At 33.1% G+C, this 18,465-nt stretch overlaps 1 protein-coding gene across 1 annotated transcript; it reads right to left on the reverse strand.

The window, feature by feature from the left end:
• Positions 1 to 5,532: 5,532 nt before the first annotated feature.
• On the reverse strand, positions 5,533 to 8,095 carry LOC132758041 (14-3-3 protein zeta/delta-like). The gene has a single exon (XM_060749559.1). It carries the CDS (start codon positions 7,986 to 7,988, stop codon positions 7,203 to 7,205), a length of 786 nt encoding a protein of 261 aa, XP_060605542.1. The 5' UTR covers positions 7,989 to 8,095; the 3' UTR covers positions 5,533 to 7,202.
• Between the last annotated feature and the right edge of the window lie 10,370 nt (positions 8,096 to 18,465).

Here is an 18,465-nt window from a genome sequence, read left to right on the forward strand (position 1 = left end):
GACACACAAAAGCATTAACAGGCTAAAACACTTTTTATTCAAGGCCATGAATCAGCAAAACAAAACAGTTAACTGGATATCCCATCTATTATAGGTATCGATCAATCCTATAAAGTTTCAGTAGTAGTATAAGAGTACTGTTGACAAAAACATTTTCTTTTAAAATTAAAGGACCATAACTCTGACAAAATTATAAAAGGGCGGACAGACAGACATAAGACAAAAATGAGATCATAACGTCGTGGTTAATTTGTAGCTTATTGTCAGCTACTGTATATATAGCAGGCAACACAAAAATCATTAACAGGCCAAAACGACTTTTACTCAGGTCATAACTCAGCTAAAAATAGTTCAACCGGAAAACCCGTGTAATATGCGAAAATACTTGAGCAACCGATCAATCCTCTAAAGATCCATATTCAAATTGCGGCTGGTATAAGAGAATTAGTCAAGACAAACTTAAGAATTAAAATCATTTAAGGGCAACTCTGACCAGGCCTTGGTGTAGTTTGTTTGAATTTGCACCAGTAGATTTTGAGCAGTAGTCCGGACAAGTTTTGTGGCGGACAGGCGGACTGACAAACGACGCAGAAGTGATCGCTATATATGTCGCCGCTGGTTTGAATCAGACGATACAGAAACAAACTGCAAAGTAAATTGGGTGCGGTTACTTAATTACATGTATATCAAGGGAGACCAATCTTACTGTTATATCTGTGAGTAACCCGCATATCCTTTAATACAGTCTGGAAAAAAACGCAGATGACTCACTATCAAATATTCATGAACTACCTTTAGGAATGATATAATCGGAATGCTATTCTGACGGTAGTAACAGACTATTTAGTTGTAGAGCTGAGCACCTGTATTCTCATCAATTATACATGTTCATGCTGATTGCCGCCCACTAAAATCGACGGCCAAGATTACGTTTTCATATCCATGGTACTTTGATATCTTACAATCGACAATTATTATTGTTTAAAGACTTAATTGAATTTTAGGGACATTCTCCGGAAGACACAATGCATGTCTCAAGCACGTGCGTAATGTGATAGCAGTTTTAACAATTACATGTACAATAAAGACTGGGATGAATGTTGCCGTTCTTCAAATATTCAGGATGAATCCCATTGAAAGTGGCATCATTTTATGTTATGTTCATATATAATCATTTTATATTATTTTTTGTGTTATCGCGTCTTAGCTCGATGTCGTCTGCACAGAGTTATTATTGGAATATATGTTGTTAACAGATAATTAGGTATTGTCTACATTGAATAAACATTGCCCGTATGTCACGACAAGGAAAAATCAATGGACGACCAATGTACCACGTGACATTCTGTTATAGCGTAATTATAGTCGAAAATTCTGCAAAATGAAATAAATTTCTACTATAATTTGCTTATTGGAAAAAGATTTATTTGGCGCAGAATCAGACGACATAGTGTTGGCACGTGCTACAGCGTTTAGCAGTAATTTACACATTGTCTGGCAGACGTTCCTGAAGCAGTCGTCAAAAAGCCTTGAAACTGACATTAGAAGGTCTTTGAGAGAATGTTAAAGAATAGTATTTTCTGTCTTGCAATACAAGCGGATAATAAGTTTACCAGTGTTATAATTTAAGTTATATACCGACAACAAAATTGTTGCATCGATTGCCACCCCATTAATAGAGGATATATTGAATGAAAGTAAGTTTAATACTGAATTTGTTGGACAAGTTGAATAAAAAAAAATATTACGCGAGCCTCTGACGAGCATAATATGAGCCATGTCACGACAAAACCAACATAATGGGTTTGCGACCAGCATGGATCCAGACCAGCCTGCGCATCCGCGCAGTCTGATCAGGATCCATGCTGTTCGCTATCAGTTCTCTACTTGTAATAGGGTTTGTAAGCGAACAGCATGGATCCTGATCAGACTGCGCGGATGCGCAGGCTGGTCTGGATCCATGCTGGTCGCAAACGCACTATGTTGGTTTTGTCGTGACACGGCTCATATTTTATTCAACGAGTTCAATAAAATTCAGCATTAAACTTACACGAATTTAATATTCTATTTATCACATACCAAACATAAAGACCGTTTGAAGTGAAAAAGAACTATTTTTCATTTACACGCCTACAGTGGTATAGTATGACGTAAACATTTAGCGCGTCTTCACGCTATGTTTAGATAACGAAAATGACGTCAGTCAAAATATATGCACGGCCGTGCAATACCATTTTTATGGAATCGTAAAAGCGGCACGGGTATGTGAATTAAAGTGAATCTCGGCAAATTTGGGAATTGGTCGTAAAAAGAATAAGATAGATTCATAACACACGAGAATGTAAATAAAATCCCTTAATTTCGAACTGATGACCCGTTTTGAAGGCTAATGTCATAAACTCATAATATCAAATAGAAAGACCCTGCGAAAAAACTTAAAATCAGACGACGCAAAAGTGATATCTATATATGTCGCCGCTGGTTTGTAGCAGACGATACAGAAACAAACTGCAAAAGTAAAATGGGTGCGGTTACTTAATTACATGTATATCAAGGGAGACCAATCTTACTGTTATTTCTGTGAGTAACCCGCATATCCTTTAATACAGTCTGGAAAAAACCGCAGATGACTCACTATCAAATATTCATGAACTACCTTTAGGAATGATATAATCGGAATGCTATTCTGACTGGAGTAACAGACTATTTAGTTGTAGAGCTGAGCACCTGTATTATCATCAATTATACATGTTCATGTTGATTGCCGCCCACTGAAGTCGCCGGCCAAGATAACGTTTTCAAATCCATGGTACTTTGATACCTTGCAATCGACAATTATTATTGTTTAAAGACTTAATTGAATTCTAGGGACATTCTCTGGAAGACACAATGCAAGCACGTGCGTAATGTGATAGCAGTTTTAACAATTACAATAAGAATGTTGCCGCCCTTCAAATATTCAGTGCAAACCATTTTATGTTATTTTCATGTAATCATTTTATATTATTTTTCATGTTACGGCATCTTAGCCCAGAGTTATTATTTGAATATATGTTATTCTCCCAATTGTTAACAGATAATTAGGTATTGTCTGCATTGAATAAACATTGCCCGTATGTCACGACAATAAGTTAGAAAGGAAAAATCAATGGACGACCAATGTACCACGTGACATTCTGTTATAGCGTAATTATAGTCGAAAATTCTGTAAAATGAAATAAATTTCTACTATATCATTGCTTATTGGAAAAAGATTTGTTTGGCGCGGAATCAGACGACATATAGAGTGTTGGCACGTGCTACAGCGTTTAGCAGTAATTTAAACATTGTCTGGCAGACGTTCCTGAAGCAGTCGTCAAAAAAGCATTGAAACTGACATTAGAAGGTCTTTGAGAGAATGTTAAAGAATAGTATTTTCTGTCTTGCAATACAAGTGGAGAATAAGTTTGCCAGTGTTATAATTCGCAAGTTATATACCGAGAACCAAAAGTATTGCATCGATTGCCACCCCATTAATAGAGGATATAATGACTGAAATTAAGTTTACTACTGAATTTGTTGGACAAGTTGAATAAAAATATAACGCGAGCCTCTGACGAGCATAATTATTTTATTCAACGAGTTCAATAAAAATTCAGTATTAAACTTACACGAATTTAATATTCTATTTATCACATACCAAAGATGAAGACCGTTTGAAGTGAAAAAGAACTATTTTTCATTTACACGCCTACAGTTTAGTATAACGTAAACAATTAGCGCGTCTTCACGCTGTGTTTAGTTAACGAAAATGACGTCACCTCAAAACATATGCACGACCATTTATTTATACGGAATCGTAAAAGCGGCACGGGTATGTGATAAAAAGCTGTATTAAAGTAAATCTCGGAAAATTTGGGAATTGGTCGGAATTTCTGAGTAAATAAAGAATAAGATGGATTCATAAAAACACGAGAATGTTAATAAAATCCCTAAATTTCGAACTGAGGCCGTATATTTAAGCCCTAGGCATGGAAGTTTTACCGCTGTACTATGTATAGCTTATAGAATGGAAATATTATCAGTAGTTTCGGGATATATGTACAAGAACCAGTTTTGACCCCAGGGCTTTTATTTGAACAAACTTTGTAGACACTTACTAGAAGATGTTTCTTGCTTAATATCTAAACTCTAGCTATTTGGGTTTTTTCAAAGAAGATTTTTTAAGTTTTTGCTATACACATTTAAGGAAATTCAATGACCCCCGGGGCGGGCCAATTTTGACCCCAGGGCTTTTATTTGAACAAACTTGGTAGACACTCACTAGAAGATGTTTCATGCCAAATATCTAAGCTCTAGCTCTTTTGGTTCTTACTTCTTTAAAAGAAGATTTTTTAAGTTTTTACTATATGCATATAGGGAAAATCAATGACCCCCTGGGGCGGGGCCAATTTTGACCCCAGGGCTTTTATTTGAACAAACTTGGTAGACACTCACTAGAAGATGTTTCATGCCACATATCTAAGCTCTAGCTCTTTGGGTTCTTTAAAAGAAGATATTTAAAGTTTTTTCTTTCAGTTGCCATGGCAACCAGAGTTCTGCATGGAATTAAATTCTTTGAACAATTTTTAAAGGTGACCACCAAAGGAACATTCCTGTGAAGTTTGGATGAAATTGGCTTAGTGGTTTACAAGGAGATGTCATTTAAAGCAAAAGTTTACGGACGGACGGACGCCAAAAAGGAAGCTCGAAGTTATGGGACTTGTGTCCATCATGAAAGATAATCAGAGAGAACAAGTGTCTCTGAAGTATCAAGTAATATTTGAGGTAGATACGCATACAAAAACGTGACGAAAGTGTGACAGCGACAAGAAAGCCTGTTGAGTTCAAAAGCTCTCCCTGTTTATGAAATGGTCGAGCTAAAACTTGTAAACGCCCCCTCAAATATGCAACATATATATTCAAACCCTGGGCATTACACCTTTTACACAAGACTTGAAAACTTTTGTGTTCTGGAGTTAACAGAACATGTTACATTATTGGTTTTAACAACTAAAGGGTATACATAAAAAGATAAATTCCATGCTAGAGTTATGGGTAGCAGAATGTAACAATGTTTTACTTTAAATTATTATGCTTAGAAAAAGTAATGGTAATTTTGCTATTGATCTGGTGATTCAAAGACTTATCTACATCGTATAAATGCATATAACTACACACCAAATGCCCTAGATTTTGGTCAAATATTCCAATAAACGCCCTGTGAGGAAAATTACATATAAAACCACAAATATTGCGCAACAGAATTTTAATCCTATTAGACTAGAGTACAGATGTAGGTAACCTATTATCCAAGGCATTTGATTTTGTTAAATGAAGGCTTTAAACTTGACAAACAGTCAATCCTTAGTGAGGACAAAATGGCAATTTAACACTTCCCAGAAAAATATTCAGGGTGTGTAAAATAGTGTGAATTTACTTTTTCCAACAAACTTTCCCAAACAGATTTTCCCCATTCATTTTCCAAACTGACCTCTTACTCATAAAAACAACTTGTCTATGTTTTATCATTTTATTTTTTTTATATAATTAAAGCCTTAAATTTGTGATGTTAAAATTTTTCATATACATATGTCCAACTTTAGGAGATTACAATCATATTTATTTTTAAACAAGGAAACGGAGCAAAAATGTTCATGCTTAAAAAAAATGAGCACTTCTTCAGCAACGCTATGTTATTGAAAAATATATTTGTAAAACATGATTTTTATCCTTCAATAATATTAAGCTTATATGCGAACCTTTGTGAAAAATACATGCAAATAATTATAGTAATAACACTAAAATTAACATGATTTCAGTTGTTTGAAAAAAAGGTGACATGTTTTTCATTAAGCAAAACTAAACTTTTATTAATAGTTCGACAAAATCAAGTAACTTCCTTATCTTAATTTCCACAGGCCAGATACATAATAAAAACATGCAACAAGTTCAGAACTAACAAAGAGTACATAAGCAGTAATAGGATTTTATATATATAATAGTCATGTACATTAAAAAGAGATGAATCTGCAAAACTTGACTGTATCTAAATTTGCATTTTCTATTACCCATAAAATAACCCTGTCACCTCATTACAGAGGCCTTACCATTAAGAAATGAATGTTCAACAAAATTAGGAGACAACCTTATCCTTAAACTATTGAAAATGCATGTGTAAGCCATAGTAAGTTTGACTGGATCACAACAGTATCATAATTATATACTCAAGTTAATTTTAACAAAAAAATACAGATCTGCAGCACTAACTGGATTTTACAAAACTGGCAAGTTGAAAAAAAGTAGTGTAAAAAAAAGAAATGTGAGTTAGACAATATTCAGAACAGTAATAACGGACAAACTTAACACATAAACAAATAATGCAAGTACAGTACAATAAAAATCAATGTGTACAAAATCTCAAAAATATTCAGCTTGTGTTCAGTAAAAAAAAAAGTGAAAAGTGGAAACATGTTCTTTCACAATGTTCAATCATTCTGTTCTAACAAAAAGGCAGTGAACACAATGTTCATAATAAATAATAGAAACCGCTCGAATGAAATACCCAGTACAGACATGACCCGTACAGACACCATGAAATGTATCTAAGACTAACGTGCAATTATAATTTCGCCATTCTAGCATAAAATCTTAGGTTTGATCACATATTAATGATGAATCTCAAGAACAAGTACAACTCTTCTGCACAAGCATATAAAATTCTGCACATAAAGTAAAGTACAAAAGTAATCTGTTTCTAAAACCTTTTTTTCATTCTTCACAATAAAAAACAATAACAAATATAGGCATTTTGCATTAGTTTTCAGAGAGAATGTTTTACACATCAAAGAAATTCTTTTATAACAATAAAGTCAAATCTAATGTTACAAAGTTTGAGTACAAATTTTACTGCCAGTCTACATTTCAAGTCACGAGTGTCATTAAGTCACAGATAAAACGCCATGAAATTAAAAACAATGCAGTTTGGAATCGAAATCGACAGTCACACAATCTGGGTTGGATTTTATATTAAACATCAATTTTATCACTATTCATCATTTTCTTCATTTTCTTTGTATCAACTATGCTTTGACGTAGTTCACCACCAGAACAGAGGAATATGTCCATCATATTGTCTTACAACATAACTTGAATACAAATCTAGACAGTTATATGGAGCCATTTCAATTATCTGCTTCTTGCTCTTGATCTTGTTGCGAGTCAGATGTCCAGAGTGTCAAGTTATCTCTTAGCAACTGCATTATCAATGTACTGTCTTTATACGACTCTTGGTCTAAATTATCCAGTTCAGCTATTGCATTGTCAAACGCGGCCTTTGCTAGACTACAAGCCTTGTCCGGGGCACTCTGAATTTCATAATAGAACACTGAGAAATTCAATGCTAAGCCAAGTCTGTTAGGATGAGTTGGAAGCATATTTTGTTCGGCTGCTTCCATTGCCTCCTTGTAAGCGGCCTCCGCGGCATCTTGAACCTCTTTCCTCTTGTCCTCTGGGGTGTATTCTGCACGGTATCTAAAGTAATCGCCTTTCATTTTCAAATAGAAGACTTTACTTTCAATGGATACAGCTGTAGGTATCAGATACTTATCTAACAAATTCAAAACTTCGTCACAGATGTCGTCAAGTTCTTTTTCAACCACTTTTTTGTATTTCTGCACTAACTGAGCCTTGTCGGATGAATGATCTTTCTCCTTTCCTTCAATCATTGACATCATACGCCATGATGATCGCCTAGCACCTACAACATTCTTATAAGCAACTGACAACAAATTTCTTTCTTCCGTCGAAAGTTCTTCAGCCCCTTCCTTTTGAGGCTTTGACAACAATTCCGTTACATTTTTCATTAGCTTAGCCATATCATCAAATCGTTCGGCTTGCTCCGAAAGCTTTGCAGCCTGCACTAATCCTTCTCTATCCTGCAGATCAACAACATTTTTCAAAAGCTCCATCTTTTAGTCTATGTTTAATTTTAACAATAACAAACAAATCTTTCGCCAAACAACTCACGCTTCCTGTTTCATATGGTTAAAGCGGAAATTGACTGCCGACTAATATCATGGTGTTTCTACACACTTGATCACTTCCTAAATTAGGTTGAACACCACTAAACACTTTTCTTCTCCAGTTTTTTAGTGCCGGATATGTGTTAAGGTCTTCTTCAAATACCTGTGTATGGGCAATAATAAAAATAATACAGTATCTGCATAAAAATTGTACATGATAATTATGATAAAACAATTGATCATTTATTAACAATGAGACCATTAAAAAAGTTGACTGTACTGTAGTCTGTAGGGGCGCTTAATTAGAACTGCTGTGACTGCTGTACAGTATGAGTATTATACTCATTTTATCACATACACATACCCGTGCCGCTATTACGAATCAGTTAAAATGATACTGCACGGCCGTGCATATAATTATTTTGACATGACGTCACTAATACGTTATACAAAAGTAAGATAGGCCTTGTTTTTCATATTCTACTATATACAGAAACGTTTAAGTAGAGAAAAACACTTAAGTACTGTATCCCTACAGAACGTCCAAAACGACAAAAAATAAGATGTTGCGATGGTCCTGAAATGTCGCGCTAAATGAAAGTGTTATAGGTGTATTTACCAATGAAAAGGTATTCTTTTTTATTGTACTACTCATGCAGTAAACAGTTCATATTTTGCATAGAGAAAACTATACTATATATAAATATCTGGAAGAAATTGATCCCTCAACAGAAAAATTACATGAAAATTGCTGACTCGGTCTGATTGAGTCGATCTGTACATGAGGGATACTCATTTCTCAACACTTAAAATTGCTGGACTCAATGATCCCGAATGACCAGAAAAATATAACAACACTGAAGTGAAGTACGGGCAACTCACACTTACAGCACTTGACACCTGTTGTTGTGATGTAAAATTATCTGGAAAAAAGTGATCCCTCGGAAGCATTAAAAAGAGCAAAATTACATGAAAATTGCAGAATAAGTTTATTGAACTCATTGAATGAAAAGTGTTACGCTCGCCAGGAGCTCGCTTAGCTAATATTCATTTATTGTATTCAACTCGTTCAGTAAATGCACACATTTAAAATTCAGTCTAATAAATTATAATTGTGGTAGAGCTCTAGTCCATTGACTATTTTGTTCTAAGGTAAAATGAATGTAGCAATATTTGTTAATATATCTATAGACAGATTTGTCATGTTCTTTTATCAGAATGGATAAGTAAATTTTCAGTGTAAATACGCCAAAATCCGATGATCCCATGATTCCAATTTTGTGCCTTTGGCTGGTCGTCCAATTTATGGATTGACACCATCATGTTCTTAAACTGAAATATATAAATATGTTTAGGCTTTTAATAAATTTTATTTACTTATTTTTTCATCGAGTAAATGAACATTTCACGAATTGCGATTATAGCCATGAGTTAAATGTGATATTTTTTATGCTACAAGATGAAAAAAGTAAGTGGTGTTTATTAAATAAACATTTTTTTTTTTATTTTGACCTTTCGATTCGAAAGATTTTTCTTTAAATTTTCTATAAATGCAGGATTTATTTTCATCTCGTGGCATTAAAATTATCAAATATAATACACTTGTTTACATTTTATAATATTTCAATTGTTGCATTATTGGTTTATCAAGTAGTTATATAATATGAATTTGATGGAATCCTTTTTAATTAATTTAGTTTGAAACAAACAAAAAAACAACAGGCATGCGTTTTCAAAGCCCTTTGTGCCCTGTCCTGCTTTTGTTTGTGTCCCGCTGGGCTCTTTGTCGGTGATCCTGTGTTGCTTGGTCGTGTGGGGATTGCGTTCATTGAATCCATCCTTCCTTGTTGATCTTGTTTTTCATATTTCATACTTAAGTAAATTCTATACTTACGTTATTAAAAGGGCTCTTGTTCCTTTATAATTTACATTGGGTTCCAAGGCATTGTGCTCATTTTTTCATTGTCAAGTCGATTGAGCTAAATTGAGCATATATTTCAAAAGATTGACTGTTATAATTGTGATTGACCAACAGATGATACTAGAAAATGTTTAGGGTAAAATAAAATTCTGACTAAAATATATAAAGACTGTCCTGGACAACCTTTTTATATAAATTGAATGGTACAGGTAAATTTCGATGGACATAAATTTCCTTGGCCAATATAAGTCATTTATCGTTAATGCGAATAAAATTATAAAATTGAAAGGAATTACTATCACTTTCACCTTCTTTACTAACTTTCTACACATGGATGGAGATAATGTCAGTTTAAGGTTATTTATCAAATAAGAAACTGAGCATATATGTTGCAATATAATAAACAAGATCAACAAGGAAAGGCGGCGTTCATGAACGCAACCTCCACACGACCCAGCAACAAATACAGTGGCAAGGAGCCCAGGCGGACCCCAAACAAAAACAGGATAGGGCACAAGGCAGAGCACGGACAGTCGAAGTTGATCTTGTTTCGCACTTTCTCTATTTGATTTATTTTATTTTTATTGTGTGGATCCCAGACGGTATCGTTGATGAGTATTTTAAATTTCAGTTAAGATAATACTGAATACCCAGAAATTAATAACCAACTAAGCAAGAAAATACAAATGAGCCGCGCAGTCTGATCAGGATCCATCCTGTTCGCTTATCAACTCTAGTCCGATAGCGAACAGCATGGATCCTGATCAGACTGTGCGGATGCGCAGGCTGGTCTGGATCCATGCTGGTCGCAAACCCATTATGTTGGTTTTGTCGTGACGCGGCTCAAATACTTCTTGCATATCAGACACGATTATCTAGTGTTTACAACGGTGACAAGCCGCGTGCTTTAAATGACGTCATTTCTGCACCTTTTGTGGGTGAATTACGTTTTTAGAATGACGTCGTTTTGACGTTATGAATGAAGTTCATACATTTCTATAAGAAAAAGTGTTAAAGGTGCTTAAACGAAAATATTTTTAGTTTTCGTAATTTCTTTTCGAAATATGATATGCAAGAAAAAGAACCAAACATCGGCTGTCGTAACAGACCGGAATATCTGGCACTAGCGGAAACTCGGTAGAGTTTTTAACAGAACTTTACGCTAGAGCTTGATATTCTGGTCTGTGACTGAAGCCGGTGTGAGATCTTTAAAAGATGCATACAAACAACGGATGCACTAACATATAAGTGGTAGCATAAAGTACCCGCCAGAGAGTCTGAATAGGCTAACTTCCAGGCACACACATAACAAATATTATTGTATTCAGAACAATTCCAACTGCCGATCAGGGATTGGAGAATTGGGTTGAACGTTTTGTCTTGAATTTTAATAATAAACTATTAATTTAACGAAGGTAGCTTGTAAAGCACGAGGGCGAGAAGAACTCGAACATCGGTACAAAATATGTGACTTTCCGCTGCTCCAGATTTCATAAATACAAGTACATGTATTTCAAATATTGATAAAAACAATAGAGATATATCATTTGGATCACCTATTATACTTAATACTATAAACATAATGATTTATTGTATTACAGACCTGCCTTTGTAGACCAATTCACTAAATAAAGAAAATTATAATTAAAACATATTAAACCGTACATGATTGGTTAATTGACCTTTTCGAAAACCTGGCTAAATACCGTATGCCGGTACGTTACGGATAATCCTCTAGGGAAAGTCAGAATTACACCTAATTAAGAACAAAAAACTATTACGTGATATTTTTAATTTTCTATAATTATAATACCGAATAAGGTGGAAAAACTTGAATGATGTGTTTGAAAATTATCAATGTTCTTTAATATGTATCTCAAAATGTTACAAACAATAAATTGTTTATACTGAAAATCTACAAAATTAAAATATTCGTAGTGGCATCTGCCATAATAAATAGAGATGTTTTCTGCGAAAACTTGTGTGTTTGGTTTTTTTTCTTCTTTTTTTTTTTGCTCGGAGTTATTCATAAAATGGTAGACCTATTTAATCATAAAGCAATAATTGCTTTATGTTCGACCTTCTCCGGTCATTAACGGTCACCAGTCTTCTATATTGATCGATTATTGTCAACTATATTCCTGATACAAACGTTTATTTATCCACCCACCCAAACAATGTTGAAGATAGTTAAATGAAATATCTTTATATCATCAAAAATATTCCCCGCAGGAAACCATTTTACTTGTATACGTACCTGATTGATTTCAATTTTATCCTATGTGCGATTCCGCGCATGCGCACGACGCGATTTTTAGCTGAACGATCGATAGCTTCCGATCCTTATAAATTAACTTTCCTAGGGTCAAGTGACATTTTTTAAATGGAAGCGTATCTTTCAAAGATTTTGCCGTGCTTCCGACATCGTTATGAAATTTACGCCAAATATATAAACCGTAACTGATGCATTAAGCTGACAATAAAAAAGTCGTCTTTATATGTGATTTCGAAAATATTATTTATTATATTTGATGATCTATAGTTACGTACGTTTAAACCATGTCAAATTTCTACTGAATAAAATTGTTTTATTAAAATACAGGATAGTTCAACTATGTTTACCATGAAATATAAATGATAGTAATAATTATATAAGTCATATAAGAAACAAGAAAGTAAATTTAATATATTTTTAAAACAATAATCACAAAACTATGAATTAATGCTTTGATCAAGTTTATGAACATAACTATATTTTACACTAGTTGATATTGGCTATCAAGTGTGTTTTCCGATTTTTCTGCGCCAGCTTGATGCTGTGTATCAATTAATATTGTTGATTTCATTCCAACAATAAAATTCTATCTGAAACACCTGCATCCTTGGAATAAGAGCCATTTTAAATGTCATTTATCGATCTTGGAATTAGAGCCATTTTAAATGTCATTCATCGATCTTGGAATTAGAGCCATTTAAAATGTCATTTATCGATCTTGGAATTAGAGCCATTTTAAATGTCATTTATCGATCTTGGAATTAGAGCCATTTTAAATATCATTTATCGATCTTGGAATTATGACCGTGCCATGCGAAATCAAAAGTCCATCGCAAAGAAATTTTAATTCCCGTCCCACCCCCATTTAGATAATGACCCTAATATCTATCAATGGCATAATTATGTGTCACTTTAAAGAATAGCATTTATATGATATATATGTAACATTTATAGGCGGAACTACACGCACCAAAAAATAAACAAATGCACTCGTTTAAACTTTCTTCTGAATACGTCTTTTTTAAATACTGTCCAAACGACAAAGGATCCTATTACCACTTTTCTGACGTTATCATGCAGTACAATCTGAAAATTTAATTAGGACTACGCGTTAATTATTGAAATCAATGATTATTGTATTTTTCTTGTTCCTTTTTGTTTCTCATCTACTAATACTTTGAGATATTGTGTAATAAATGGTTGACAAATTACTTATGTAATAAATAAACTAGAATAAATAACTCTATTAATAACAACAGAGATCACGCGGACTTTTATTGACAATCAGTGAGTCAATTAAAGTCCGTGACTGGTTCAAAGTTAAATATAGAATCTGACTCAGCCCAAGAAAGACACATTTTGATAAATGTATACTCCCACCTCATATTTCCGCGTTAGCTATAATTCTGTAATTTTGAGTTATTTGATAAAGACAATTTCAAAAAAACAAAACAAAAAAAAAGCCACTAAACAGTGTCACAATTTTTTCACCACAATAAGTTAACATGGAAAAACAAGATTTTGGATAATTCCAAGGTTTTTCATCATATTTTGTTAAATAGAATACAATCTGATGTAATTAACATGTCCTCGCACATTAAGTATAACATTTTCTAGAAATTTTATAATTCAGGTACCTTGAAGATTCATATACTCATGGATCTACATGGTCTAATAGTATTTATTTTTTAAGGGAAACAACCAGCAACTGGTAAAGATGGTATTTTATCGCAGTTGTCGATCCTTGTGTGAAGTTGTAAGTAAACGTCCGCAAAATGAATCATAATCATTTTAAAGCTTGAGAATTATTCAGGCGTTTATCAACAGAGAAGCTTGGTCGAACTTGATTCGTTTCATCCACAGGAAAGTGAAATTACGGGTTCTTATCAAAATGTTCACAATAATTATATCTTTGCTTGTTCTAGCACATTATTGGTTTTTCTTCACACTCTAATTAATATTCTTAATCACTGTCCAGCTTAAAAGCGAACTCAGCGTGTGTTATCAGGAAATGTTTTGAAGTCACTGCAGTATGAAATAAATATATGAAGTAAAAGTTGGTTATTGAGCGCGGAGACACTTGTTATATGGATCAGGTGTATCGAACATGTAACCCCATCCTAACCGAGTAAGCAATTTTATGACCAATTAATCATACTTACTTAATTAAGCTAGTTTGAAGAAAAAAACAGCAACAGTTACTCAATTGGTCGTTTACAAGAATGAATAGGAATTACCGACTACAGATAGAGAGATATTCAATGTTCAATGGAATAATGTAGCAGATTATATAAAAAAAAATATGTAAGATGTATGGGTCGATAAATATCCACGTCAAACAACATTGTACATTAAGGATTTCATAAAAAGAAGAGTTCAAACAATTTTTTTTTTTTGTGGTCCAGTATTGTGTAACATAGGAAAATATTGATTGTCTCAAATATAAATATATGCAATTTAATAGAAAATGCACAAATACAAAATTGATATTCAAAGATATTTCAAATCCGGCCTAATTTTGATGATCAAAATTAAAATAAAAATTAAATATGATTTAGGAATTGCAATGCTTCTGTATTAATTAATTTGAAACCAGAAAATAGGAGGCCGAGTACTAATAAATACAAATAAAACTTAAACTTAGTTGAAAAGGTGTTCCTTTATAGTGACCTTGAACTCAACAGATAAATTACTTATAGCTCCTATACCTTGAGGAAGCTCGAAGTACGACCGTTATAAACGAATAATTCGTACCAAAAAATTGACCATCGGCATACAGTAGCGAACATACCACTGTCAGAAAGGACACACTTGACTCATCACTTCAGATTAAAAACGTTCAATTTTGCCTTTTTGGGCGTTATAAAGGGACTCTGTTTTTCTAGTGAAACCCTAAATTTAGTGCTATAATTAGGAAAAGAAATTGCTGGAATGAACGGTTCAATCAAATAAGCAAGGGCATCTTCTGAATGAATTTGGAATATGTAACAAAGAGTTTTTTTTAAGTCCACTCTATTTGAAACTGGCAACCTTTTGACATAAATGGTCTTCACTAATATAAGCCCTAACACCGAGATCCATCACAAATCGTATAAGTTTGTTTTGTATGGCATGCAATTAATTTATTTATTTAGATGCAAGTATCACATAAATCAATCATGAATCATATATGTTTGTTTTGTATGACGTGCAGTTTATTTATTTTAGAATTTTAGATGATTTTACAATGCATATGGGCGGATGGACCCATTATTAAACTTAGAACACACACACATCGGACAAGTAAATAAAACTGAAAAAAGGTTGTAATTTTATCCAACAAGGATTATGGTCAACAGTATCAAAAGATTTTTAACAGGTCAAAGAGAAACATTGATGATTCCAACAACTCTTTCAAACCGAATATAATCAATTAATAGTAGTATCAAAGCATAAAATTGCATTTATGATGATACATACGAGTATATGTCTAATAATTTCCAGAATATGAAGAGTTTCAAATTTCCATGGGACGGGGTAGTATATATATAAGCAATCATGTGTAGAAACAAAAAAAAAGAGAGAGTGTTTTGTAAACTATGCATGATCATCAAATAAAAAGGAACCCCTTACATGTAAAACAGCGAGAAAAACTGAATCCCTAAAACAGCAAAACCAAATATGCTGCAGGCTCGGTTTGATTGAATCTGTTCACGGACGGTACTGAAAAGTCCAAGTTACTGTTCACGCCCCCTAGCCCTGGCTGAAGCAGAATTAAACATTTAAACATGAAAACGATGAAATATGGTATTTTGACAGATCCACAGATATGTTCATACGGCGGTTATCACGGAACCTTCAATGTGACACCTCTGTGTCCTTCCATAAATAGTGGAGTATTGTCCCCAAGTAAAAGAATATGTGTCCCCTAAACGAGAAAACAATTGGCGGAACTAAATAAAACGTTTAAACATTGTTTATTTCGAACAAATTCACAGTATATATATAGACAATAATGTATACAATACAAACATGAAATAGAATTTTAAAAGGGCTCAGAGGTTATGAAGCCTGCATATCACAGATAAAACGTCAGAAGACAAATTAAAAAAACATAATCCTTAGGATGAAAATAAAATAAACGGGTCTTAAACGTGGTTCCAAAAAAGTAAATAAAAGAAAAATAATCTGATATATTTCCGTGTATACATGTATAATTATACTTGTTTGGTTTGTCATTGAAGTTTTACGTTGTATCGATCGGCACTGTTGAACAATCAGCTATCAAATGCAAATACTACAGACAGACCATTAAACTATGTTTACATGGTACTTGCATTATAACAATTAAGTGTTTAACAGGTATAGTTTTCAACTGGTTGAGTGTGTAGTAAAAACTATGACTATCAATCATAAAAATCTAAATATAGTTTTATAATTAAAAAAAAAAATAAATAGCAACATGGTAGTATAATTTAAAAGATAGTATAACTATCAACCCAAGTATGATCAAAAGAAATTTGTAAAGTGTTCACATAATGATCTTTTGGATAATATTAAAGGCTATGTAGAGCTATTTTACTATTAATGATACATGTGGTTGTGAAAAATTGAAAATGAAAGCAATATATAACATTCAATGAAAGTACATATTAGGTTTAAAGGAAGTGTTTATGGTCAGTATTGATAATCAATGTACAGCCAACTGGCTAGGGAGCGTTCATTACTAATTGAACATGCTGAAGTCGGTGCATTGTAAATCATATGTGTAGGTTGTGGATACTTTAAAAAGTAAATTTCATATCATTATGCCTACAAGAAATTATATGATTGAGGGCAAACTGGACAAAAACTTCAACTTACAAACTTTAACTTACAACATGTTATTACATTGGACTATGTATAGATGTTACAAATCAACGGCACGGTTGTCTTTATAAGTATTAAGTTTAGAATTATCAAAGCTTAAGTTCCGACGTTCACGAGGCTGCGATTTTCAGCCGTGGAATATTATTATGCTGGGCTGGGTGATATTCTTCGCTGAAGATTATTTACTATTTACAGAAATTACATAATTAATATTGTTGCGTCAAAAAGATTAAATTTTAGTAAAATTCACACGGATTGTGAATGAAGAATAATTATGTTGTATACTGTATATATTTCAACAGAGACATTATAATAAGATATAGAGTCTTTGACTTTAATAATGCTAAAATAATATCAATACTTATATACATTGTACTTATAAAATGTCATATATTACCTTTTGATCTATACTTTTAATTATATCACGGATTTACATTCCATAATCGTGATTATATTATAAGAGAATTTTATCACAGATAAATATTATAAAGCTTCATGATTACATGGCTTCAATTACAATTAATTAAAGACGTGATGATTTTGACTAGCTTTAAATTCTTTTAACATCGGTATATCTATATTTATACATGTGTACTGTATATACCAGTACAGTATAGGTATCCACTATCCTGCGCTCTAGATATTACCAGTAAAACACAAATTGTATCCGAATCAAATACGCCCAAGCACTTGTTTGATCATGATCACACGGGTTGAGAACCATGACGAACATCAATAAAATTTATTCGGTATTCATGTTAAAATGACATGTCTGTGTACCTTTGACGAATGATAGAGAGACAGAGAAGAGATAGAAGTATGTATTGATATTATTTTAGCATTATTTAGGTATGAGGAACTAACCGAGACTTTGATATGCACGAAGGAATTTATGATTTTTGAGTGTTTGGAATATGGTTAAAAACAAAACTAAACAACATTTTAACACGACCCGCATTATCCTCTATTGAACCGATAATTATTATATATGGAAACAGATTGCACACACAAGCTTTCTAAAGAGTTTGAATTGTTCCAAACTGCAAACAGTGTTTCCATGTCAATACACCGATAAACACTTTATGAACTAGTACTGTGGACAACATGCTATTCTTATTAGTAGTTTTTCAAGGAAAGATAAGTGTTTGCGTATCTCACTAAATATAAATTGTATGTAAAATGATCTGACATATATGGTAGGTTTGACAGTTAATTATTTTACAAGTCCAGTATTGTTCTGTAGAATAGACTTTCTTACTGTTAAAAAAGTGTTATATTTCAAACCACATAGTATTAAATTGGAATATGGGATACAACATGTAGCACAGTGTCATGCGATACCACACCTGACGGAATTTAGAGAATTGACTGTCATAATG

Source organism: Ruditapes philippinarum, unplaced genomic scaffold (genome assembly GCF_026571515.1).
Source record: "Ruditapes philippinarum isolate M1 unplaced genomic scaffold, ASM2657151v2 ctg5228_1_1_1_1, whole genome shotgun sequence".
Classification (NCBI taxonomy): domain Eukaryota; kingdom Metazoa; phylum Mollusca; class Bivalvia; order Venerida; family Veneridae; genus Ruditapes; species Ruditapes philippinarum.